The sequence below is a fragment of the Balaenoptera physalus genome (assembly GCF_965194825.1).
Source record: "Balaenoptera physalus genome assembly, chromosome: 7".
Taxonomy (NCBI): Eukaryota; Metazoa; Chordata; class Mammalia; order Artiodactyla; family Balaenopteridae; genus Balaenoptera; species Balaenoptera physalus.
The window spans coordinates 102,798,755-102,826,488 of NC_138886.1; the positions used below are offsets into that span (position 1 = coordinate 102,798,755).

The window sequence follows — 27,734 nt, forward strand, 5'->3', positions numbered from 1 at the left end:
AACTCTCATCTCCTACTTGCCTGACAGCCTTGGGCAAGCTCCTCTGTGCCTAAGTCCTTGTCTGAAAATCGAGGGATTTAGCCCATTAGCAGTGAGGTCCCTTCTGGCTCAGGGGTTCTGCTACCGCAAATGGATTTCATACCATAGTTCAAGAAGAGAGGAAACATGCACAGTGGGGCCGGTGAGCGTGCTCACTTCTGCACCTCTGCACTGGCTCTTTTCTACGCGCAGCCAGACGGGTCCCATTGAACTTCAGTTGGATCCGCCCTAACACCTTCCCGAAGCTGGACAGACTGGCTTGCCCAAAGCAAAGTCCTCCCGATGCCCGAGAGCCCTCAGTAACCTGGCCCCCATCCTCCGTTTCTCCCCCTCTCACTCTGCACCAGCCACAGTGGCCTCGTGGTGGCCTGGCCCTCCTAGCACACTCCTGGCCTCTGGGCACCCACACATGCTGTTCCCTCATCAGGATGGCTCCCAGCTGCTTTCAGGTCTCTGCTCAAATGTCTCCTTCACAGTCAGGCCCTTCCTTGCCACATCTAGCATAAAACAGAACCCCCAACCACAGCACGCTCTAGCCCCTTCCTTAAATGCTCCGATGCGCTGTGCAGCTCTTGTTCAATCACTCGGTGTCTACTTCTGCCAGTGAGATGTGGGCTCCATGAGGCAGACGCCTCCGTCTCCAATGCCCAGGACGGAGCTGGTGTCCAGTGCCCCACGCAACCGTGGACACCAATAAATGCTGGTCCACAGATGGACGAGTCGGTTTAAATGATGGGAAAGTAGGTCGGAGACACATTCTTTAGGGAAACCTGGATGAGGCCGGAGAAGAGCCAGTCGGAAGGACCCCACAACTGTGGGGCTGTCCCAGGGCGGGTGCTCCTTGCAACATCCCCTTGTCTAAGGGGGAGCAGGCGGTCTCCCTGAGTGCAGGCTTCTAAACCGGTGAGAAGGCAGAGGCCTTGCTGATTGGATAACCCAACTTGGGGCTGACTTAACGTACCAAGATGCCATGCATGCAGTCCCATGACAGGTGTGTTGGAATTATTCCTAAGAAGGTGGTAAAGGTTCAAACCTCAGGGGAAAATGAGCTGATAGGTGCCACACTGAGGGGAAAAAATATCCCTCTGTCCCATGATTTCTGCCAGTGGCCATTACTGTATCCACTAAGCCATCACCCCAGTCACGCTGTGTGCCAGCCTGGGCTGCTCTGGACTTGTTTTTAGGATCATTTTTTTTTAATAAAAGAGTATTGTGTTTAAGATCATTTCTTAAATATTAGGGATTACGGTAAAGTCTGAGGAAAATTCTTTAAGTAGGTGGATACTCAGAGAAAACACTTCAATTCTAGGAAAAGTTTACAGTGCCAGCTGGGTGTGACTGCACATCCTTGGTCGTGGGGCTACACTGCTGTGTAAGTGTCCGAGGCCAGATTGGGGCACCCAGTCAGCATGTCCGGGGCAGGGGTCACTGAGCAGTGACAAACACAGGTGAGCATGCCTCGGCCGGCAGCCCCCCTGCAGCCCACCAGCCACAGCACCTCGGGGGAATGAGGTCGACACCTGTCTGAGACAGCTCCTTGCCCTCTCTGGACCACCGACCGTGCCGCGAGGCAGCCTGCACCTCCAGCGCCTCCAGGATTGAGCTGCACTGACCACTGAGGGTAAGAGTGAGCAGGCCTTGAGACACACACCTCATTTCTGAGATTATGAGGCCAGAGTGCGCACACCTGCTTGTGATCAAGCTCCTGCACTAACCTTTCATATGAGCGACTCCCAACAAATTTTCTTTACTATCCATCCTATTGGTACTTCTCCCCAAGTAAAAAGAGAAGAAAAGTCTGAGATCTTGGGGCAAATGTGAGCAAACACACTGCAGTATCTTTAGCTTGCATGGAAAGCCACAGATTGTGTTATGCATCCCATGTTTGGCATTAAAAGCAGATTATGTGGCTGAATAGATATTCTTCAATGATGTCCCTCAGTGCCCAAGAAAAGTGTTCACTTTGGGGCCATACTGGGCAAAACAAATGCTGAATTCCATGAGATGGCTTCAATGTGAGATGTCTGTGCAGCCAACCAACACACGTGTTTTGATGATAGCACATGATCCCTTCCCCAGGGTCACCAGGACTCCACGGATGGGGAGGCTGAGCTACCCCTAACTGTCCAAGCAGGCCTGGAGCTACTGGGTGAAGGGAAAAGACACAATACTTACAAAAACTTTCCATTTGTCTTTGATCCTATCAGGACAATCTGCTCAGATTCATCCCGAGAGATTTTTCCGTGGAACCAGGGCATTTTTTCATGGGCTGTGGTGGCGATCAGCTTCTCCAGCTGAGGTTTCTGGCTGATAATGGCCTGCTCGAGAGCTTGACCCTGCCACGAGGAGAAGAGAGTGAAGCCATACCAAGTGAAAGTGACGAGAAAGACGCAGAAAGCATTTCCAATCTATCCTAAGTCCTGACATGGTAAAATGCAATCACATTTATTTATGTGTTTGTAGGTTCATTCAATAAACAAAGCCAATAGATCCTATATATTATTTAAGTGCCTTCAAGTATATAACTAACAAAATAGATTTTAGAATACAGAGGTGGGCATTTTAAAAGCCACATTGGGCTTTAGAAACCATCTGGTATAATCCATGAGGTCTAGAGAATGGTCTTCTTGCCCTCTTCCAATCAGTCGCCTCCTAGAACTGATTGTTCTGTGTTAGACCCTGATCACGTAATAACAATCAGGAAGACGTAAGACATGCTTTTTCCTGTCTGCCTCTACAAGGCTTCACTCTGCGCACTTACACACGTTGCTGCCTGTAACTGCAAGAGATGTGATCACTGAAAGAGGAGATAAACCTTGACAACATGGAAAACAAAAATGAGAAAAAGGCTGACAGCTGGGTGAATTCGCTTCTTCAACTGTTCTTAGTGGGAGAGAAATAGATATCTTTCACAGTAGTAAATAAACAACCTGAGCTGATTATTCCAAGTTATAAGAAGAATCAGAAGTGAAAATAAAAACATAACCAACCCACGTGAGGAGATGGAAGTGGGGAGGGAAGTCAGAAGGGAAGGTGAATTTGAAAATTTTGTCATGCTTCACAGATGGAATGAAATACAAAAGCAGTCATCGTTACGTACCAGAGAGGCATCCGATTCAAAGTGAGCAGAGGGCAAAAGCAAAAGGGTGTGGAATACTACTCGGCCATAATAAAGAATGGACCCCTGACACACAGCTGACTCACAAATGCATTATGCGGAGTGTAAGAAGCTGGTCTGGAAAGGCTACGTGCTGTGTGAGTCCATTTATATGCATTCTGGACAAGGCAGAACTATAGCGACAGAAATCAGATGAGGAGTTGCCAGGGGCTGGGGTTGGGGGTGAAGATGAGGACGCTTGATGGGTGATGGAACTGTTGCATGTCTTGACTGGGGTGGGGGGGCTACATGATGCCATGTGATTGTCAAAAAATCATAGAACCATAGACCTAAAAAGGATGAATTTCACGGTGCGTAAATTACACCTCAATAAATCTGATTTATCTGCTTTAAAAAAAGAGTAAAAAGATGGTCTAAGACTTATGTAATGAATACTAATGAAAAATACTGAATACATAGTATCTGTCTGCAAGACTGAATTCAGTGCAGAACATATTAAAGGAGTAAAGAAGTCGGTGTATAGACTCCTCAGAAAGCCTGTACTGTCATACATCCACATGGATATACAGAAAACATACATCCAGGAAACACAAGGAAACGGTTGAACACGTGGGTCTGAGCAGCAGACCATCAGCCAGCCTGGTGGCTCCTGATATCAAGTGCTGTTGAGAGGGTGGCAGGAATGTAAGTTGTCACAACCTCTGGGACCTTTCTGGATGACAACCTGTCCCTATGTCCAAATCCTTCACTGTGGCAAATCCAACCTGTTCAGGGTTATCCTGCTGATGCTGTGTGAAGCGTTAGGAGAATGTTACTAGCAGCATTATTTATAAACAATGAAGGTGTCCATCAATAGGTACTAGTAAAATAAATCATGGTGCACGGGAGGGACCATCAGGCAGCCAGTAACAGGCTGATGCAGCCGTGTGTCTGTCGACACGGAAAGTTCTGTGAGAGATATTATGAAGGGGTGAAATCAAGTGCCAATCAGTGTGTTCAGTATGACCCTCTTGGGTAATTAAAAACCAGTATATGCCTGTGATGCCTCTCTGAAAGGGCCCAGCACGAATTGGGTAACAGTGGTTTCCTGCAGTGGAGAAACCCACATGGCTGGCACAGTAGGGGCCCACTCTCTCAAGTGTGACTGCAAAAGAGGAAAGGCTGTCTTCCTGGAGTGAGGCATTTGGGGGCCCACGCTGATGACTAGGGAATAGGTTGCTTGTCTGAGGCACCACTGCATGGCTCTCATGCAACTGGGTGCCTGTGTGGAATTCCAGGGCCCGCGAGCACACGAGACCGTGCCCCACCGTTGCCAGGGGACCGGCTGCCACCCACCTGTAGGTTCCATGTCTGTTTCACATACTCCCGGATGAGGTTCTCCTTCAGGTCCTCAAAGGGGCCGGTTTTGGGCTGCACCCCGGGCGGCCGGTTGAAGGGCTTCTTGAGGAGGCAGATGAGGCCATCCAGCTCCTGGGAGTGGTAGTGGCAAAGCTCAGCGGGGCTGCCGTGGGCCCTGCCGCCCGAGATGGCGTAGGTCCCGTTTAGCTCCCGCTCGATGGTGTAGTGATGTGCCTTCCGGTCGTGCGCCACTGACAGGGCGAAGCCGCCCAGGTAGTTGCGGCTCTGGCGCAGCAGGTAGAGCCCGTCGCTCATGCCCCCCTGGACCAGGTAGTCTTCTGCCTCCTCCCGGGTGATGTTGCCGAAGAAGAAGGGCAGGTGGTTAGCGCTGTCGCCCATCCCTGCGCCTTCCCCTCAGGTGTGCACCTGGCAAAACAAAGACGGGGCAGTGGTCAGGACCTGAGCGGCACGACGCTGTTAGAGCACCGACCCTCCAGATAAGGAGGCAAGTCCTCCCGCCAGGCGGAAGCTCTTCCCTCTGGGACTCGGGTCTAGAGCCTGAACTAACTGTGCCCTCGTCCTTTCTGCCCACGTAACCATTACATTTCCAAACACACCCTCTCAATATTGAGCCAAGAAACAGAGCAATGGACCAATGCAGTCAAATTAATCTTCTTTGTGTGTGTGTGTGTGTGGTGTGTGTGTGTGTGTACAGAGAATTCTAAGAGACAAACTAAAAAGAGAAGTCCCCTTGCAAAACAGGGCTCAGGAGCTCTCTGACAGTCAGTGGGGCACAGGGGCAGAACCCAGAGGAGCCCCTCGTTCTCTGGAGATGCAGACAGTGGTCAAGAACACTCACGCTGGTCAGAGTTATGTGCAGTGAAGATGTCACTGGACTCCTTCTACCTGAACACCGAGGGTCTACTGTGTCACACGCTATATGCTGGACACCAGAGAGCTGAGCGCTGGCCACGTTTATATATGTCAAACCTCTGGTCAGGAGGTAGGACGGGCAAATGAGGCATGCAAGTGCCATCCTCCCAGAGCCCCAGGACTCGGACACACACTGTCCCCTTCCCACTTTCCTCCAGACCACTTCCTGGCACCCGCCTTGTACCGTCCGCCGAGACAGTTTTGAAGAAATAGTGCAGGTTCCACATTTGATGAGGACACCTGTCACCAAAAACAGATACTTCTCGCACTAAACAGACACACACTTCAGAGGAGAAGTGTGAAGGCAGTGAATGCAATTTGACAGGAAGACTGTTTGATCATTTGTGGTTGTAGATGAGAAGGATCTATATTGCCAGTCCAAAAAGCATCCAAAATAGTGTATATTTTAACCAAAAGGGGCTTGTCATCAATGGAAAAGTATCTAGATGACTGCATCTGTGCATCTAGGGAGCAAAGCACATACCCCTTCATGTTACACACACAGACATACACACAGACACACAAAGAAACACACACAGACCCACACACCACACACACACACAGACACAGATACACACACACGCGATTATGTGAAACAGCCTCTTCTCAACAGGACTTACCTTACAAAAGACAGTAGAACATAGTGCCTGCCTGGTAGAGGTAACAGAATTTTCTCCAGGCAATATTGCCAAATCAGTATTCCCGAGTGAGCCCCCCAAAAGACATGGGTTTTATTATAATTTGATTGTACAAATAATTTTCTCATTTGCTTCTCTTAATATTTGACTATCAATCATTAATTTTTCTTTGTCAAAGTTTCTAAACATTCATCTTCCAGCAAGGTTTTGTTTTCTCTTAAAAGTACCATCCACATTTGCTCTTAAAGCAAAGACATCTGCTATTAACCAAAAGACATCCCTGGAAAGACGGTGAGTAGATGTGTCTTTGGGGAGCACATCCCTGGAAAGACAGTGAGTAGATGTGTCTTTGGGGAGCAGTAGTTCCCTTCTGCTTCTTTCTTCTTCTCAGGCTAATCCCTCTATGCCATTTGTGTTACAGTTTCAGCCCCTGCCCCCCCCATCCCCCAAAGAGTGAGGGCTCCGGCCTCCTTCCTCATGCTCCGCTCTGTTCCTGCAGGGGGTCTTCCAGGGCCTCACCTATCTGTCGTGCACTGTGAGCCCACCTGCACTTCCAACTCCTGTCCCCTGCAGCCCAGCACTTTTCCAACCTCCACGTGCCTACACATCACCTGAACTCTATTAAGCGCAGGGGCCAGCCGAGCTGCAGTGCCAACGATCTGCGTGATGCTGACGCTGGGCCCCTGACCGTATCTGAGGCTGCGATCTCCATGTACCACCCGCCTGCCTTCCCCAGCCCAGGCCCTCCCCCAGCCAGGAACCCAGAGTCCTTCAAGAGTCCTTGCTTTCTCTCAGGCTGGTTTTCCAAATGGCTGTGGTGTGTGTTCCGTTCCCTCTGTATCTCTTACCACCGCCCTTTCTAATGCATCACTTCCCAGCTGCACTGATGTCCTGCCACCCTGCCATCCCCTCCCCTCCTATTCCTGCTTCATCTGCCCCGTAGGCCCACAGTTCCCTGCAGCTTGCCCCAATCCCTCTCTGCCTATCAGCCTCATTCCTAGCAGGCTTGGTCCACAGGCCACGGCTGTTCCCTCCTATCTCCTTGCTCACACACTCCCTCTGCTTGAGGGACACACCATCTTGCACACCTGCCCCAGATGCACCCTCGATCTCAGCTGTCCCTAGTGCTTGGGACTTCTCACAGAGCTGCCACCCACCATTGGCCTCAACTAAAACAGTAAGTCTTCAAAAACAATATTGTAAGTGTTTACAAATATTTTTTAATTTACATAAACCTTAACAACTATCATTTTTAAAATTCATCAGTTTGCCACTAAGATTTACATCGGTACTGGCCCTCTGCTGTGAATCCCACGTTGAAGCGAACCAACATGACAAGATAGAAGACAGGCGGAAAGGCAGCCTGCCAGGCCCGTCTTCCAGGCCCATGCGGGATGCTCCTGAATGGCTCTGATGGCGCATGTCAGACTCACCCCTAAGCAGGTGGTACCTCTCTGGCTTCCCTGGGAGGGGAAAGCCCTGGCTGCCCTCAGTGTCAGCAGTGCCTGGCCAAGCAGCCCTTTTATAATGGTGTGATTTCCTGTGCTGGAGGTGATACTGGGCGAGGGCCTGAGAAAATGCACTGGGCCGTGGCCGTTGGTGGTGGTTTTGACAGTAGAGATGGTTTATTGCAAGGACAGCTTAGGGCACATTCTTGGGCTATTTAACTTGGGGGATGAACAACATTTGCAATGCCCTGCTTATGCCTTCTCAGGACTGGGTCCCACCAGTGCCCACCCGGGGCCTTCTCCACAACACAGGCCACGGGGACAGGAGACAGTCACGTTCACTGCAGCCTCTGTCCACAGAAGCTGCGTCACCGCACTGCTGCTCTCAGCCCTGCTCCTCAGACAGTAGCTCTCGCTCACTATGGTAAATAAGTACAGACAGCAGCTTCCCCGATGTGCTGTGTACTCCCCTCCACACGCCCGTTGACTTGGCCCCCTCTCCGTCCACACTTGCTCACAGGCACTGCTTAAATCTTCCTTTTCTTTGGACCCCAGGGAAAGTCTGTAGCTCAAACTCTGTTTAACACACACAGGGATAATACTCTCCTCAACAGTGCCTAGAACTAGCTACATATATTTTTGGTTATTTCAACATTCCCAGTTATTTTTCGCCATGTGTGAGTGAAATCACTTTATTGTGATAAATCAGCTTTATTCTAAAGCTCAAAACTGAGAAACCAAAGAGGCCGTTGGTCCCCATGGACCAGGCCCCCCACCTCCTCCCCAGACACCCCCAGCACCTCGGCTGGTGCACAGGTAGCTCTTGAGTAAGGTGAGGCTTCATGCTATTGCCAGGTGAGTGCCTCAAAACACTACAGCATTGGGGAGGGTTGGATTGGGAGTTTGGGATTAGCAGATGTAAGCTATTACATCTAGAATGGATAAACAACAAGGGTCTATTGTGTAGCACAGGGGACTATATTTGATGTCCTGTAATAAACCATAATGGAAAAGAATATGAAAAAGAATATATATGTACAACTGAATCATTTTGCTGTATACCTGAAACTAATACAATACTGTAAATCGACTATACTTCAATTTAAAAAAAAAATAACACTACAGCATCATTTGCTTTTTGGGGCCTTTTTATGACACAGGTTCAAGGTGGATTTCACACTAGAAAAATGTTTTATAACATGAAATAATGTTTTGTGATGCCTGGGCAGCCTATCCCCCTTCCTGGCTTAGTTTTTCTCCAGAGCACACCTCCGTGGGTAACAACCCTTCAACACACTGTAACTTGCTGTTGAATTGGATTCTCGTCTCGGTCCCCACACCAGAGTGCCAGCTCTGAGAGGTGAGAAGAGGATGCCTTTATTCACTGCCCTGTCTCGGCACACAGCAGGTGGTCAAAAATATTTGTTGATTAATAGGTATTGTAATAGGGAAGAACAAATCAGACTCCGTATTGGATGTGTTTCTCTTACTTTAACCTTTGTATTCTATTGCTTTTGCTACAAGTTAATCACTAAAGGGATGTTGCCCATAGCTTAGAGAACACATAATGGCCCGTCTCTGGGAACCCTGCCTCCCATGCCTGAGTGTTAGGCTAAAATACCTTTGTTTAGCTCACAGGAAATATCCTGACAAGGCCCACCTGTGAATGGCCGCAGGAAAAGAAGAAATTAACACATTGACTGCAGAGTCTGGCCAGAACCAGGAAATATTTGCAACAACTTAGTGTTACCTTTTTTACCTTACCTCCTCACCTCCCCCTCTTTGCTCTAGAAAAGAAACTCGCATCCAAACCCCAGTAAGATGGTTCTTTGGGACAGTAGTCCACCATCTTCTCGGTCTGAATAAAGTTTCTCTTCCTTGCCCCAATACCTCATCTCTCAATGTATTGGCCTGTCGTACGTAGATCTTGGACTTGGTAACAGTATGATTAAGTGAAAGCAGCTTTCAAAATAATGTGTCCAGAGCAATCTAGTTTTGTTTTTAAAAGGTTATATGTACCCAAGTATGTAATAACATACACCTAGAGAGTGAGAAAAGAGACAGAAAGTCTGAGAGGACAGTGGGTATGGAGGAAGGACCCTGGCTGGTTTTACTGGCCTCTTTTGTATTTTCTGTCAAAGCCTCTGCACTGCCCCATCCTCTTCTGTCTACTGTCCTCTGCCTGGCCTTTACTCTGCACTCCATGAATCTGCTCTTGCCAATGCCACCAACCTCTAAATGGCCACACTCAAGGTCACTCCTCTGGCCCTATCTTGCTTGACCTCCTGCTGGATGCCACCCAGCACTCCCACTTCAGTGGGTCAGTCCCTCTTCTTGGCCGACCCCTCTCCAGTCCACGGCTCCTTCCTTCACCTACTCTGCAACCCAGTGTTGGGTCTTCAGCTGCATCTTCTCCCGGCACATGGCCCCACTGCCAACGACGTGCCCGTGGATCCCACATCCATCTATCCAGGCTGAGCTCCTGACCTAAACGCTGCTTACCTGACGTTTCCACCTGAACATCTAAAGGGCAACTCAACCTTCAGGTGCCTAAAATGGGACTTTCAATTGCTCACGCTTGGTCCTCTCTGAGCCCCTCCTAATTGAGGAAATGACACCAACTCTAACCAGTTGCTCAGGACGAGACCCTAGAGACTTTCAGGATCCCTCCTTTTCACTCATCGTGCACGTCTAATCCACTAGCTCAGAAAAGAACATGTTTTCTTTCAGATGTGTCCAGGCCACCCTGGAACATGTCCCTTTGAGAAGCAGTGAACTCCATTCAGAGACCAATGGGCTCCATCACAGGCTGGGGAATCTCAAAGGAGGTTGGACCAGCTGGTCTCCAGGGATCTCTTATCAGTTTTCCTCTAAAACATATCCCAAAGCCACGGCTTCTCTCTTTTTCCCCTGACATTCCCTGGGTAGAAGGTCCATCACCTCTCACTCACGTGGATGGAAGTCTTACCCGTTAGTTCTCCCTTCCGCCCAGCCCTCCTCGTGGACCATTCCCCACACAGCAGGCAGAGTGACGCTAGCAAGCCATCTCCCTCTCCCAGACACATCCCACACCCTCTTCCTCCGGCCTTCAAGCCCTACTTGGTTTGGCCTGAGCCCCCTCCTCACCTTGCCCACTTGCCTATCTCACCCATGCTCACCACGTCCAGCCACACCACCCTTCTTCCTGTCCCAGCCCCTGTACTTCCCCCCGTGGCTGGTTTCCTCCTTCTCAGGCCTGTGGTCTCAGCTCATGTCACCTCCTCAGAGGGGCGCATGCTGATGGCCAAGTCTAAGGTGGCTTCATGCCCCGGTTCATGTTTATCTCCTGAAAAGGTTTATTTCCTGCATCACATTCACCACAAGCCTGCCCTTGTACAGTGTAAGGTCCAAGGTCAGGAAGTATCGACCTGCATCCCCAACACTTAGGGGCTTCTCAGGGGCTCACAAAATACCTATTAAATGGAAACGTGCTGATCTCTCCTTTTAAGAGTTTCTACAGTGAATAGTGCCATTGCTTTACTAATATAAACTGTCACTGTGCAGCTGCTGCTTCGCCCAGGTGGAGAGCATGGTTGCAGAGTCAGAGAACTTTGGAGAACATGCGTCCAACCTCCTTCGAGACCCACACAATTCCAATTTGCCCAAGACCCTCTTAAAGTTGTAGTTGGCTTCAATGCCACCACTGCTGAGATCTAAACACACAAGTGCACAGGCCCCCCTTGGGCTGCTGTCGGTAGCCCACAAATGCGGCCATGGGTGGCCTCAGCTCCCAGTACCCACATTGTGTTTCTGGCAAATGAAAAGCTGCCCTTTTCACATGCGGTCAAAGCACGTCCCCCACCCTTGATTTACACACTAAGACCGCTGCATTTGCCCCCTCTCACACTCATTTTGTTGGTCTCACCCATTTCCATCTGTCACCTTTCATTACATCAGCACCGGGCTTCTCAACCTCGGCGCTCTTGACATCTGGGCTGGATCATTCTCTGCTCTGGGGGCTGTCTTGTCCACTATAGGCTGGGTAGCAGCAATCCTGGCCTCCAGCCACTAATGCCAGCAGCTTCCCCCCATTCCCCAATCATGGCAACCATCTCCAGACATTGCCAAATGTTTCCTGGGAGCAGTGTGTCCCCAAATGTCCCTTGACTGGAAGCCACTGTGTTAGCGGTTTGGCCTGCCCACAAATCTGATGTGTTCCTTCCATTGCTTTAGCAACTTCACCAATAAATTAGATAAATGAATATCCCTCTATCTAATTTATTACCACGATCACTCTGAGCACAGGACAGGGAGGGGTGGAAAGGATCAGTGCCCCGTGGAGGTAAATGTGCGCCAACCCTGGAGGAGAGCTAGGGGTGCAGAGCAGAGCCTGGGAGCCGGACAGGCTGGTGTCCCATCCCAGCTTGTGTGACCCTGGCACGTTAGCATCACAGTTCTGCACCTGTGAGAGAGATGACGGTGGCACCAAAGTCGCCGTAACTCACTGCAGTCATGATGGAGAGTGTGGAGGGGTGCCCATGACAACTGGTACCTCATGAGTGGGGGGGTTCCGAATAAAAGAGAGAAGGAGTGGTTCGTGGTGGAATGGTGAAGGGGAGGTATGGGCAGCCCACACTTGAAAGGAGAGTGTGTGTGTGTGTGTGTGTGTGTGTGTGTGTGTGTGTGTGTGCACGCATCCCCAGTAGACACCTTCACAAAGGCAAGATGGAGGCTTGAATGGAACCACAGACAATGTTCTCTTACTTTAAAATCCTGCCTAGTCAGGTAAGCCTTCATCCTCCATTCAATGCACTCCGAGGAGTTACATCTAGAATACAGCCTATATCATCCCTGGGCTTTGATTCTGGCTGCCCACCGCCCCACCCTACCCAGGAGCCCCACCAGCAGCCCCCCCAGAGCCTGCAGAAACGAATTCCTGTGACCGACGATGAGCCCCTTGAATCCAACTAGCACTCTCATGTCTTCCTCGTTTGATTTAAGCAGTACTGTATCCTTTTGCACTTCCTGACGTGGTACAATCTCCCCTGCCAACTAGACTCTCACAGCCCATTTCCCCGGTCCCAGAACCAAGGCTGCCTGCATGACCTTTGCCCTTTAAAATGCATTTAGCTTGGAAAATATCACTCAGTTCTAGCTTATCAGACAGCAGTTTCATAGATTAAGAGGAATAGCCCAGGCTTGCCATCATAAACAAAATGTTTCAGGTAAGATTTGAGCTATTTTTTTAAAAAAAGTCACGTTAAAAAAAAAAAAGTCACGTTTCTGGGGGCAGCCTGAGTGGAAGATCAGGTACAGCTGCTCACATCTAGGCTAGTAGCTGAAAAAGCTGTCTGGAACCCACAACTCAGGTGGAAGGAAACTTCGTCCCCAGCAGAGGACAACCAGAGTGAAGTCAACGTGATGAAGGGGGGCTGGGCTCTGCATGCCCACCCACCTCAGCTTTATAACCTCCTATTTTTTCCTTGTCTGCATCCTGAAAGCCGTTGGAATAGATACTCTGTAAGGATCAGTATGTTTACTGTCTTGTTTCCTACTGCCTAGAATAGAGGCTACCCTAAGAATGGGCCTCCACCCTGCAAAGCTCAGCAGAGAATTATTATAGACTGTATACATGGCAGGCAGCCTCCTAGATGACGCCATCGATCCTCATCTCTTGGTTCCAGGCCTTCGCGTGGTCCCTCCCACACTGACTGAGGGCTGGCTGCACGGTGAGAGTGTGGGATGCCTGAGCCTAGCCTGCAAAGGCCTTTACGGTTTCCCCCTGGTCTCTGGGTCTCTCACCCTCGGAGAAGCCAGATGCCAAGTCGTGAGGATGCTCAAGCAGCTCTTTGGGGGAACTGAGGCCTGCAGACAACAGCCAGCACGGACTTGCCACCCATAGGAGAGAGTTACCTCAGAAGAGGGTCCTCTAGGCCCAACGAGCCTTCAGACGATGCAGCACATGTGACTGCAGCCTCATAGGAGACCCTGAGCCAGGCCAACCCATCTCAAATTCCTGACCCACAGACACTGTGAGGGATGCTAAATGATTATTGCTGTTTCAAGCCACTAAGTTTAGGGTAGTCTGTTATGTAGCAATGCATAACTAATACAGCACGTGGAATAGGGTCACATGAGAGAAACAAAGGTGCTTCATAAATATCTGAATGATTTGCTGACAAACAAGGCCCCCAAATCTGGGGAGTGAGTGAGGGAAGTAATTAGAGGCTGGGTTCTAGCAGAGTCCGAATACAACTTTCTGGTACTGAGCAGGGAGGAGGAGGAGGAGATAAACCCCTAAGGTCAGGAGGGAGGGAAATGAAGTACATGTGTCCAGCGAGTGTCCCTAGGAGCTGCCATCTCAGTCTGCCTTCCTTCATTCCCTACTTCTACCCGCTGAAGACTGTCAGAGGCACTGACCCCAAGCCCTGCAAGGTCCTCAGTATCCAAGCTTGGGAAGCAGGATCAGAGGCAGATCCCAAAGTTCAGATTAATTTACTATCTCTGAACACTGTAACTCACACACTTACACAGCATCCTTTCCTTCCCTTCTTCCTCCTCTCTCCATTATGTCAATATTGCTACCCTTGCCTCTATCCTCTTTTCTTCTAATGCATAAAACAAAGCATAGTCAGCTCTCATTTTTGGCGGCGGTAGTTAGGCTCTACAAAGGCACTGTGAACAATGAATTCTCAAATGCTGAACTACTGCTCCTGGGGAAAGACTGGGTTAGGTTCTCGCGAGCCTCTGGTCCACGACATTTTTGTCAACAGATCAATATATAACCTTGTTTCATGTGTGTTCTTGTTTAAAGAAACTTATTTCATATATATTGTTGACTTATTAACATTGCATTCACGGCCAACCATAACTCACACCTGAAGGAAGCTTATCTAACACGTGTTTTCTCCATAAGGCATATCACAACCTTCTTGCCCTTAGGAACACCAGACAGCACTTCAGCACTATGCTTGGGGCTCTTCTAAATAAGAAAAGCACAGAAATATACAACACACTTGGCACTAAACAGACCACGGAAAGGACCGTTGTCTGCAGTATGAGCTGAGACAAGAGGGCAGAATGTCTCCTCATTCAACCTCAGTGGGCAACGTACGTCTTGGGCGACTCAAGTTTTTCACTGTCCTGTGCGTGTCCACCAATAACCACACAAGTGTGGTGAGTATTGATGTGGGTGTTGCAAATCTATTTTAGCGAGACGGTGGATTCATAAATATGGAATCCGTGAATAATGAGGATCAACTATAAGTGACTTTCCTCCACTCTCCCCTACCTGCCCCGAAAAGCCCCCACCTCGTGGGTAGATACACGATGATGCCTTAATATAAGACCGTGTTCTTAAATGTATTATTCTTATTCTCTAAATCTGTGTTCATTTCAGTGCTTTTAAACTTGGCGTGGAACCAGAAGAGGTAGCCTATGTCTCTGTACTTTTTTTTTTTTTTAATTTTTCTTAATTTTTTTAATTTTTATTTTAAAAATTTTTTAAGAGTGTAGAATATTTTTATTGAATAATAATGTATACCTTAATCATAGATTCCATAAAAATCCCAACACTTGAATGCTAAAATTTCAGCTACAAAACGATCATCTGCTTACTTATATACATCTTTTTCTTTTTTTCCTCCATATTTTTTAATAAATTTTTATTTTATATTGGAGTATAGTTGATTAACAATGTTGCATTAGTTTCAGGTGTGTGGCAAAGTGATTCAGTTATACATACACATGAGTCTATTCTTTTTCAAGTGCTTTTTTAAAACCCTATCTGCCCTGGTTATCACTGGCCCAGACCTGCGCTTCAAGGCTTCTGCTTTTCTTAAGACCCATCAAACCATGGCTCCTGCAGGTGCTGCCGTCTCAACTACAGGGTTCAGCCCTTTCTACTTCCTGTGGAGAACTTTTCAACAGCGCTTAGCACATTAAAGGTGGCTGATTTCTCATCCCTGGGCCACAGTTTCCCCACATAATGTGGAATGAGGTGACAGTGACAAGAAGTAAATGGTACCCTGGGGAAACAACATCTGGGGACAATTTCTGCCATTGCCCTACCATATAGGGGAACAAAATCAGGAAGATGCAAAAAGATATCTTGGCTTATCACGCTCAAAGCCACACAGCCACCTCAATGCAAAGCAGCCCTGATAAAATTTGCCTGGGAATTTCCTTTGCAGCTCGAAGCTGAGAAAATTAAGTACCAGGACTTTGGTAAAAGGAAAAACTTCATCTGTGGGTTTGACTGATTTTCATAAGAAAGAGGAAAGAGCCCGGCCCAGGGGGAGAAGGGTTCTTCCTGGGTCAGTCAGGGACTGGCTGATTAGTTACAAGAAATGACCAGGCAAAGGGAGATGCAGATGGTACAGATCCACCCCAAACAGCACCTGCAGACAACTGCCCTCCATCAGTCTGCAAAGGGCCCTGGGCGCTGCCTTCTGCGGCAGGGTTTTGCTGCAAAAAAGAAAACTCATGAACACATCTGCAGCCACAACACGGAGAAACAGAACCCAAGGACCCAGCCTGAGTTGGCCCCATGTCCACCCGGCTTCCTGAGTGACACCAGCTGGCCTCCTGCAGGGCTGTCCCCAGGCCCCCTGAGGCCTGCTGGGCCGGTCACGCTGCTGCAGACCTGGTCTTCCGAGGCAGAAACATACTTCGCGACTTCTGCGGAGTGGCCCCTGTTTTGCATTTGTGGTATGGCACAGTTTCTTAGATACAGACACACACATTTCAGAAACAGAAAGTAAGTCTAAGGCTGGCAAGAACATGATGTTTCACTAATATTTAGAAACATAGGGGCTGTTCCAATAACTTGAAAACGTTATCCAAACCTTCAAAACTGAGTTTTTTTGCTTTGCCTTCAAAAACCCTGAAGGTCCTGAAAACGCATCAAGGAAAGACTGATGTATCTCAACCAACAACATCTGGATTTTCAGACTCCACAAGAGACGTTCAAGAACCTCTTTACTATGCCCACCTAATATTGCTCCCTCGACCTAATTAGCACAGCTCACTGATACTATGCCTACATAAACGTTAACTCTTAACATAAACATTCACTCTCAACATACTTGGTTACAGGTAAGCCACCAGCCCACCATAGTGAATTTAACTTTAAAATATGAATCATTTATTCATTCAGGATGTTTGTTGGGCATCTACTAGGTGCAAATCATTTTGCTGGGTGCCCTGTGGAATAGAAAGGGGACCTCCTGCCTCCAGACAGTGAGTAGGCATAAGAGGCTCATGGGTGGCGGGATCTGTTCCAGGGGCCCTGCTTCCATCCCCAGGGCTGTGAGGATCCAGGGTCTCTACTGTCTACACCTCTTCTCGCCTCCCAGTGTGACTGGCTGGGGCCACTGCAGACGCAGCTTCTTGGCGGGAACTCACCATGCCGTGCACTTCAGGCTCAGCCCTGGAAATGGGGGTCCCGACCCAGCTCAGGCCCGCAGGGAGAGGAGGCAAGTCTGGATTTTAAACGACTTCCTGGTGATTTTCAAGCACTCTCCTGTTTGAGAACCTCTGCCGTAATCCAATGTTTCACTCCCCAAGTGGGGCTGGCAGAGAGAAAAGGGAGTTGAGTATGTCTCCCTCCAGGATGTAGGGAGGAAGGGAATCAGGAGATGGGCCAAAACTGGGCTGCCGGCTGCCACGGCAGCGAAGGGAACCAGGGAAGAAAATTAAAGTCCCCCACACTGTGCCTGCTGAGCCCGGGGCAGGAAAACTCAGCTCCAACTCCACCAGGGAGGGAAGGTTACCCCTGCACTACTCTACCAGGGCACCAAGTCACAGGCATGCTCATCATGAGGCCGGATTTATGCACAAGGATGCGGTGATTAAAAATGAGCTAGACTCAGTGAAGAATCAATGAGCACGGGACCCTATCCAAGTTATCACTGGGTGATGCCCTCTCATGCTTTCCTGAGCAGAAGAGGAGAAGTGTGGTTGCGGTCAGTGGGCTGAGGCCCAGGTCGCCCCGGAGTGGGTCCCAGGACATCCCCCCACCCCTCTGTGAACTTCACTCAGCCACTGTGTCCTGAAAGCCACCTTGTCACCCACTCTGCTTTGGGGAAAGATAAAAACAACACGCAAAGTCATAGACAAGAGAACTCACGTTGAAAGTGGCTGAGAGCCCTCACTGGCATTCTCTTCCTACGGGCGAACCACACAGGGAATCTGAACAGGCAGCAAAATTACTGAGTTTCCCCTGGTCCTGATTCAGATGACTTTCCAAGACCCTTTCCCACTCAGAGAACAGAGCTCCTGGCAAGGCCGTGGTCACCTCGCAGTGACTTGGCCTCTCCTGTCCCCTGTGGTGGTGCCTGGAGAAGTTTTTTAGCTTCGGGGCACTATTTTACTTTCCTGTCCCCCCACCTCATTCACACAATATTTACAGGGACCCTGCGGCTGCTAGACAAACCATACCACCTGATTTAAATGAAAGTATGCATTTAAATCCTTTAAATGAAAGGATTACATCATCTACAGAAAGTTTTACTTTCTGTAGATAATTTTTACATTAAAAATAGCCATCACTCTTTTTCTAATCAGTGAAAGAATAATGTGAGTGACTCATGATGGCAAAATATTATAGAAGCTTATGATCGTATTCTTAGATTTCATAAACCTGTGACATATATATACCCAGTGCTTAAACAAGTGGCAAAAGGTTCTACGAAGGAGAGAGAGATGGTCTGACCATACAATAACTGCAGGCAAGGAGTAGGATGGCAAAGACCTGAGCCCCGGCTCTTCTGGGCATGCGTTCAGTGGGAGAAGGCTGGCTGTACAGGGAGGAGTACACGCAACACATGAGCACAGACATGAACTCGCTGAAGCACGAGTGTGGTATCCTTCCTGTGGGCAGCCACAGAGGGTAGAACTCTGAGGTCACCCTTCCGGATTTACTTGATTCCAACACATCTGACCCACCTTCCTTTTCTGGATTCAAGCGTAGATCTGCAATCAGAAGCCCAGGACAGCATGGAGTATGGGATGGGAAAAAGCCCAAGATGGAGAGAAGTATTTAAAGGGAGAACAGCAGAAATGGAGAGAAAGCAGAAGACAAGCCTTACCAGCTGGAGTACTTCCTGTCCGCACTGTGTCTGCAATTAGGGAAGTGGGCCTTCTCCTCCCAAATCGGCAAACCAACCAGAAAGCAGAAGTGCAGTTCGCCACGCAACGAGCCTCCTTCACTTGCGGGTACAAAAGAACACCCCAGGGACATGGAACCCAACAGAACAGATTGCACCAATGGCTGATCCTGTTACGCTGAGCCAGCCAGAAAACGCACTCTCCCAAGAGTTCTTGCTAAGCGAACTTTGTCCTGAAGTGCTAGGTGGGGTATACCAAAATCATCTTGGTTATTTTATATTTTAAAAAGCCCTAGGACATTATAAGTATCAAATTCCACCTGAACGCTGGATCGAATAGGAGAGGAATCCTAGGAAAGGCCTTCTCAGAGAACTCAGGATACTGATTCATGGCTGGAGACTGGAGAGGTAAGCAGGTCATTATGGCAGGAAGGCCAAAGTGCAGGGTGAGAGTACATGTGCAAGCCCTCTCCGACTCTGCTCCCAGGACTCCTGGCAGACAGCCACTCATGGTACCAGCAGGAGACACAACTCCACAGAGGACCTCTGGTAAAGTCCTTGAAGCTGAGTCAGGAGGTGCTTTCCAAGCATCTCCTAAACATCCACACACTCTGCAGGAAGAATGATTTTGAATTTCTCCCTCCAGGCTGCGTCATCCCCCACGCTTGGAAAAAGAGCTGGGAAGAGCCTAGCCAGGCTTCACTCTGAAAAGGTGAGGAAACATCTGTGAAAAGCAAGATGGAGAGACACCCTCTCCAGACACTTGAAGCTGGAAGGAGCTCGGTGGATGGTTTACAGGGGTGAGGCCAGGAGACTCCCAAGGATGTGTTCAGAAAAGTAACAGTAGCCAACCTGCACCTGAAGCCAGCAAAAATGACAGCTCAATGCAAAAAGCATTACCATTTTACAGGTGATAAACCCAAGCCACAAAGAGGTTTATACCAACCAGGATGACTGTGAGAAGGACGATGACGAAGATGACAAGGGTGACAACCAGAAGCAGCTCCCTCATAGGGCGTTGGCTGACCTGCATAACATCCCTAAAGGTAGTGGCTACTGTCACCCCCAGTTCACAGACCTGGACATTGGGCTCAAAAAGGTCAGTTACTTTCCAAAAAACACACAGGTAATAGTGGGAGACCAATGTTGGAAGCCAGCCCTTCTCTGAGCTACTGCCTTTAGAGACCCTCAGGTGGATGTGAAAAGGCGCCTCTATCAGCACATCCAAATGCAAGCTCAGAACTTTTGCAACATCAGCATCACCAGGAACTTGCAAGAACTTTGGCTCAAGGACTCCATCCATGTAATGGCTACAGACAAAAACCTAAGTCCTCTCAGATAGTGCTCTCCTCCGAATTCCTGAAAGTAGTGCATCACCAATTCCATGCATCTTATCTTCCAGTCTTCCAAACACGTCCTCTCTTCAAACAAAACCTGATCACACCACTTCTCTGCTGAAGATCCACCACTGTCCACTCTCTGATCTCAGGATAAACATGCCCCTGTCCCCCAGCATCCACATCAGCTTCCCTCAGATCTCACTCCCACTGGGCTTTCTCTGTACACCATCCTCGGATGCTCTCAGACCATCCATCTCCCCTCAAGGTACCATGTGCCTTTGTTTTGTAATACTGACCACTGTTCTGACTAAATTTTAATTTACCTTTACTTAGACGTGCGTGATTATTTGATGAATTCCTGTCTACCTGAAGAGGGCCGAGATTATATTTATTCATCTCTCTCTCTTACTTTTTAAATAAACTTTTAATTTTAGAATGTATTTAGATTTACAGAAAAGTTGCAAAGATAGTACAGAGATCTTTCATGTACCCAACGTCCAGCTTCCCCTATTATTAACATCTTATATGATTATGGTAAATTTCTCACAACTAATGAACCAATAGTGACAAATTATTATTAATTAAAGCCCATACTTTATTACTTTCTTTGCATTTCCTTAGTTTTTACCTAATGTCTTTTTTTTCTGTTCCAGGACCCCAGCCAAGATACCATATTATATTTAGTTGTTATACCTCCTTAGGCACCTGTTGGCCATGACATGTTCTCAGACTTTCCTTGTTTTTGATAACCTTGACAGTTTTGAGGAGTACTGGTCAAGTAGTTTGTAGAATGTGCTTCAATTGGAGTTTGTCTGATGTTTTTCTCATGGTTAGACTGGGGGTTATGTGTTTTGGGGAGGAAGAACACAGAGGTAAAGTTCCCTTCTCCTTAGATCTTACCAGGGTGCGTGCTATCAACATGACTTATCACCACTGATGTTAATCTTTGATCCTTGGCAAAGGGGGTTTGTCAGGTTTCTCCACTCTAACGTTGCTCTCCCACCCCATCCCCTTTCCATACCACCCTCCTTGGAAGGAAGAAACTCTGCACAGCCCACACTTAAGGAGAGGCACTTATAGATCACCATAACAAATATTGATACAATAATGAAAACGTTTGAAATATTGTGAGAATTACCAAAATGTGATGCGGAGACATGAAGTGAGCAAATGCTGTTGAAAAATGGCACTGGTAGAGTTTTTTGACACAGTGTTGTGACAAACTTTCAATTTGTAAAAAACACAAAACCTGTGAAGCACAATAAAAGTAAGTGCAATAAAACGAGGTATGCCTGTATTTTTCCATTGTTGGACTGAATATCTTATAAGTATCAAGTAGATCAAGTTGATTGACAGTGCTGCTCAGGTCATCTACATCCGTACTGATTCTCTATCTACTTCATATATCAATTACTGACAGAGGGTGACGGAAATCTCCAGTTGTAATAGTGGATTTGTCTATTCTCCTTTTGGTTTTATCCGTGTTTGCCTTTTGTATTTTGATGCTCTTTTGTTATGTGCACACAAGTTTAAGATTGTTCTGCCTCCTTAGATAGCTGATCCCTTTATCATTATGTAACATACCTCCTTATCCCTGATAATCTTCCATTTTCTGAAGTCCGCTTTGTCTAAAATTCATATAGCTACTCCAGCAGTCTTTTGATTAGTGTTAGCATGTACTATCTTCCTCCATCCCTTTACTTTTACTTTATATGGGTTTTAACATTTAAAGTGGGTTTCTTGTAGACAATATTCAGTTGGGTCTTGGTTTTTGATCCACTCTGACAATCTCTGTGCTTTAATTTGTGTGCTTAGACCATTTGCATTTAAAGTGATTACTGACTTAGTTGGATTAATATCTACAATGTTTGTATCTGTTTGTTTTTTTTTTTAATTCACTGCATTTGTTCTTTATTCTCCTCTGTTTCTGCTTTCTCTGGTTTCAATCAAGCATTTTATATGATTCCATTTTATATCTTCCCAGCATATCTTTTAAAAATTTTTAGTGGTTGTCTTGTAGTTTACAATATATCAATACATTTTAAAATTTAAATTCCATTTTCAAATAATACTATACTGCTTCATATATACAGGTACCTCGTAACACAGTATTCCCAATTCCTCCATCCTGTCTTTAAGACAATACTGTCATTCATTTCATGTATACATATGCTATAATCATCCAATACGCAGTTACTTCTATTGCTTTAAACAGTTACCTTTTCGACCAATTAAGATTATGAAAAACAAAATATCTTATTTTACCTTTATTTTTCTCCTCTTTATAATGCTCTTCCTTTATTCAGACAGATCCAAATTTCAGACCTATATCACTTTCCTTCCACTAAAGAACTTCTTTTAGTATTTTTTGTAGGGCCAGTCAGCTAGTGGTGAATTTTCTGTTTTTGTTTGAGAAAGTCTTTATTTCTCCTTCACTTTTGAAGGGTAAATTTATCTGGATGTAAGATTCTAGGTTGTTGCTTTTATTTTTTTCCTTTCAACACTTCATATCTTTTACTACTCCAATTCTTGTTTGCATTGTTTTTGATGAGAAGTCTGCTATAATTCTTATCCTTATTCCTCTGTAGGTAAGAGTTCTGTTTTTGTTTTGTTCATCTGGGCTCTCCTACTAGTGTGTCTTTTGTATTTGAAACAACCAATCCCCCACCAACCTCATTTACATGCCAAGCCACTATTCCCCTGCCCCAATCATCCCAAGGTCAGATACCAGGCAACTAGGGACAGCCCCTATGCACCATAGCCCACTGAAATCATTCAAACTAGCCAATCTCAATCCTGCTTACCCTGCCTCACCTATTCTTTCCCACAGAAACCACAACAAAGGCTCTTGTCCACATTTTCCCCTCTCCCTCTGCCTCCTGACCAAACCTGGTGCTTCCCCATGTAACCCTGCATGGTATGCTATGCCTGCTATTTCTAGGGATATGTGAATACAAAAACTTCTATCTTCATGACAGTTATTTCTGTGTCTTTGTGTCTTACCATACCTCAGTAGAATATAACCCAGGTACCCTTAAAACAAGGTTTCTAGAGGTAAAGCCCAAGAAAGTGGAGACGCTTCTGAGACTGTGACATATTGGAGTTTCTCTCTCTCAAACTAGTCCATACTTGGCCTCACCAAAGTGACCATTTAAGAGTTCCTGTCTGGTTAGGGCTCCAGCAGCATCACGCCAGGTAAGCAGGTTTTGGTGTTTCTAAATACACCTGTCTCTTCCAGATTTCTAGGTGACAATCTGCCCTAAGACTTCAGTTCTCTGATAGTCTAAGAAGAGTCACTGAATGACAATTAGTCCAGCTTTTTCTTATTCTAAGAATAAAAGTGAGAACACCTATTTTAAGTTCTTTATTTGTTGAAGCTGAAACTGGAAGATGGTGTCTCTTTTCTTTCACCCTTACCTGGTGTTTATCCTATTAGAGATGGCCCACAAACATTTGTCAGATGAATGAATAAATGAATGAGTAATTAGATGTGATTACTCTATAACAGACGGTCCCTAAGCATTTGTCAGATGAAAGAATGAATGAATGATCCAGATGTGATTACTCCATAATAGATGGTCCATAACCACGTCATACCTATGGATTTATGAATGAATGAAAGAATGACTCAGATGTGATTATCTGGTCCATAAACATTTGTCAAATGAATAATGAATGAGTGAGTGAGTGAGATGTGATTGCAGTTTTATCCAGACAGGCGTCCCAACTGCTCATCTCAAATCTAAGGCAGCCCACAGGTCCTCCGGGGTCCTGAGTCCACTCCACACTATTTCACTCCAAGTCACTAGAGAGCCCAACATCCTCTGACACACAGTGCACACCCTCTCCATATTTTCTCCCCAGGAGCTCTGAGACAGTCCTAAACTACTTCTGCCTCAAATGATTAGGTCTCTGCTTTTTCATGCAGGTCTGGAATGCAGAAGGAAAAAAATATTTGTTTTTCACACTCCCCCAAATATAATATATTTAGAAAACCTTGATATGTCCCATTTAGATTTTGACCAGTGTTATTTTCTACCTGGCTAATTAATAAACCATAATCTTGTCCCAAATTACAGAGAAGTTGTGGGCCTTATTGTCTTAATTCCCTTCTTTTTCCGTCTGCACAACCTTTAACAACATTTGAGGTCTACACCAAGAAAACTACAATAACTCTGCAAAATTAAGGGCCTTGTGTTTTGACAGCAACGTTCACTTTTTTCTTTCACCTCAAGAGCAAGGTCAAGCAGCATTTTCTGTGCCTTATTTTAGGCAGAACCCTCTTGTAGAGTCACAGAAAGCCTTGCATACATGGGGTGGAGAGGTGGTCTGTGACAGGCTCATGAGTCCCAGCTTAAGACAGAGTCCCTGGGTCCAAACACTGGATCTGTTGCTTTTAAGCCACGCAGCTGAGCCTCAGCTTCCCTCATTTGCAAGACGAGAATCTTGGTGAAACCCACCTCCAAGAGCAGTGTGGGGATTCCATTGCCAATCACTTCACGCAGCCTGGCACCTGGTATATGCCCTGGGTTGGCCATGAGGATAAGTGTCCTAGTGGCAGGCAGGGTGATGACTAAGTGCACACCCTCACTATTGGAAATGACCTCCTTACGTAGATTTTCTTATCCAGTCACTCCCAGGATGTTGTGTTCACACGTTCCTCTTCACCTGTCTCTGTGGTTCTGCAGCTAGGGTGATGCCATAATTACAAATGTCACCTAATGCTAATTGTGTTAGGGTGGATATCATGCCTTTTTTCAGAAAGGAACATTAAAGTGTTTAGGGGTGAAATTTTATAATATCTGTAGTTTACTTGGAATGCACTTCAGAAAAAAAATATGGAAAAATATTACCACAACTAAGTCATGAGTATACACATGATCACTACACTCTTTTCTCCATGTGTCTGCATATGAGAAAATATTCATGATAAAAATGTAAGTTTCTTTTTCATGCAAAAATATTAAAAAATGAGCATAAAACTTACGTTCCATAATATGGGCTTTAAAGACAAATTTGAAGCCTGTCCCCATGAGCCACCACTCTGACTACACGAGGGCCCAGGATTATATTCAGGCACATCAACTGCAGCCCAGGGCAACAATGATCAGTAAAGATGCTCTGTATTTTATGGCTCTTACTGGAAAAAGTGGGGATGACCACACACCCTAGACACAAACACACTCCTAGCACATAAAGTGATAGAGAGGATCAAGAATAAGGTGCAAGAAACTTTGAAAACATAGAGCCTTAAACAAAAAAAAATTATCTATTATGACATCATCGAAAGTATTTTGTTCACAGAAACCTCCAACTGCTAAAATGACCAACATTTTACCCTCCAAGGAACATATGACCTTTATCACAAGAATTGCTTGGGTTCAACATTTCCCACCTAAAGAACAGGCTCTGCCCCACCAGAGGATGCCCTTCTCCCATTGGCTATGTGGTGCCCACCTATTTAGGCAACACCACTTTTGCTCATGCTAATTAGCATTTTATTTTATAAATTGCATCTGGACTGAAGGAACTATAAATATCTAATAAAAACCAAAGCTGTGGCCTGTTTCCAGTGGGACCTTTAAGCTGTCTTGAGTGTTGTTCAAAGACATAGCTGGCTTCCTGGGCATGCTCCAGGTGTGGACCTGTCTCTTTACACCTGAGCTGTATGATGCAGTAAAGACCCCACTGGAGGGAAATGCCTGCCGTCGCCCTGCTGCGCAGAGCAGTTTCTGCCTGACAGCCTTCTGAGTCAGCCTGTGCCAATATGACCTGTGATGACCTAGGGGTCTGAATACTGTGAGCCACGAGGACTTTCTGGTGGGTGTGTATGACAGTATTTCACCACGAGCCTCCAACTGTGCAGCTGGGAGGGAACTTGCCATAAAATAAGTCCCTGGTTATGAGAAAGATATTTACTTAAAAAATACTGCTATGAAAAACTATTCTTTCATAAGAAAACACTCGTGTGAGAATCAGACTCTTGTTTTGAGAACTCACTAGGGTTGCTACCAAATTTAAACAACAATCATGTTGATGAAGTGTCAGGACTTTTAATCCTAATGATTGTGATCTGACCTCTGGACCTGTTCAGCGATGTCCTCCTGGTACCAGCACAGTGCCAGGCACACAGTAGAAGCTCAAGAAGAACCTGCTAATTTAATTAACTAATACAAAATGCAAGGAAAAGAGATTTTCACTGGATTATAAAATAGTTCTTTTCTTTCAAAGATATGGCTCATAAAAACAGTCACATCTAACTGGGTTTTAAAAATCATTTCCCGGATTTGTACAAAAAAAGAAATAAAATACAGTCATTTCTCGTTATTTGTGATAATTATGTTTTACAACGTTGCCACGAACACTGAATTAGCAAATATTGAACCCTTGCTCCTAAGGGAAATACACGGCTAGGTTCCAAAGAGTCTCAGGTCACATTTTCATCAACCAATCAATACATAACCTTGTTTTATGTGTGCTTCTGTTTAAAGATACCTTATTTAATATATACTGTTGATTCATTAACATTGAACTCACAGCAAAAGCTCCATAATTCATGCCTAAATGAAGTTTATCTAACACATGTATTTTACCCATAAGGTACAACACAGCCTTCCTGTGCTTAGGACACCAGACAGCACTTCAGCACTGTGCCATTTTAAACAGCAAAATCACCAACAAAAAGCACAAAAATAAAAATGTACCACTCAACTGACCCCAAAAAAGACACTGTTTATAGGATGAGCTGAGGCTAGAAGGCAGAGCTTCACCTTATTCAGCCTCAGCTAGGAACATGCATGTCGGATGACTCAAGTATTTTGCTGCTCTGCACATGTCCACAAAGGACTACAGAAGCACCATGGGTATTGATTTGGGGGTTACAAATAAATTTTGGTGAGTAGGTGAATTTGCAAATATGGAACATGCAGAATGCTAAATATAAGTCTTAGATTCATTCTTTATCCATTTTGAGTGACTTCTAAAATATTCACAAGGGGCCTCAATGGTCACAAACTAGATGAAAAAGTATGGGTTACTGTAAAAATCAATACAAGGGTAAAGAGATACTAACATTTGGAAAATTCACATCTCAATTCATCTCAGCTTCTGATAACCACCTTTCCCTTTATTTGCTTGGCTCTCTAACAAGATGTTTCCTGGCATTCTCAAAAATGTAGGCTGTATTTACATTTACTAAAAATCAGTCCATTGCATAAGAAAAATCCGTCTGGTTTACTATCGCAGGTGTTGATATTTGCTGTAGATGAGCCACACAGCTAACATGGCACAATCAATGCCTTGTACACAAGGCAATGCAGCAAAGTAAATAAAAGAATAAACAGACTTTGTACCTAGAGGGGCCTGCTGCTCACCAGCTCTCCAGCCTTGAGCAAGTTACTCTCCACAAAAAGGGCTCAACTTCGACTTTATTTGGGATGTTCTTTCTTTAGAAGAAATAAAGGCAAAAATGGTAAACTGGCAGTGTTTTTTAATTATGAGTGTTATTGCAATTTTCTGAATTTTTTAAATGGTTATTGTGAAGAATAAATGAGGTTACATCTGATTAAGGCCTGGTGCTGGGCCTGTTCTTTCTTTCAACTTGACTGTAAACAACTTGAGTGCAGAGAAGGATATTGGCTACTGCTATAGCCTCAACACCTACCACCATCCCTGGCTGGTGGAAGGTGGCCAATGAATCAACGTAATGAACAGATCAAGAAACCAGCCAATAAAATGGCCCCAGTTGGCCAGGTAGATCAGAGAGGCCGGCAGAAGCAAAGAGTGCCACATGA

The 27,734-nt window shown here is 46.2% G+C and overlaps 1 protein-coding gene across 5 annotated transcripts in view; it reads right to left on the bottom strand.

The window, feature by feature from the left end:
- Positions 1–27,734, bottom strand: part of SYK (spleen associated tyrosine kinase) — a 94,283-nt gene that overhangs the window by 48,864 nt on the left and 17,685 nt on the right. For all 5 annotated transcript variants that reach the window (XM_082471277.1, XM_082471273.1, XM_082471274.1 and 2 more), the window contains exons 2-3: positions 4,493–4,921; positions 2,215–2,375 (exon numbers count right to left, since the gene is read on the bottom strand). In XM_082471277.1, coding sequence (XP_082327403.1) covers positions 2,215–2,375; positions 4,493–4,894 — 563 coding nt within the window. In that variant the 5' untranslated portion in view covers positions 4,895–4,921. The remainder of the gene's footprint in view (positions 1–2,214; positions 2,376–4,492; positions 4,922–27,734) is intronic.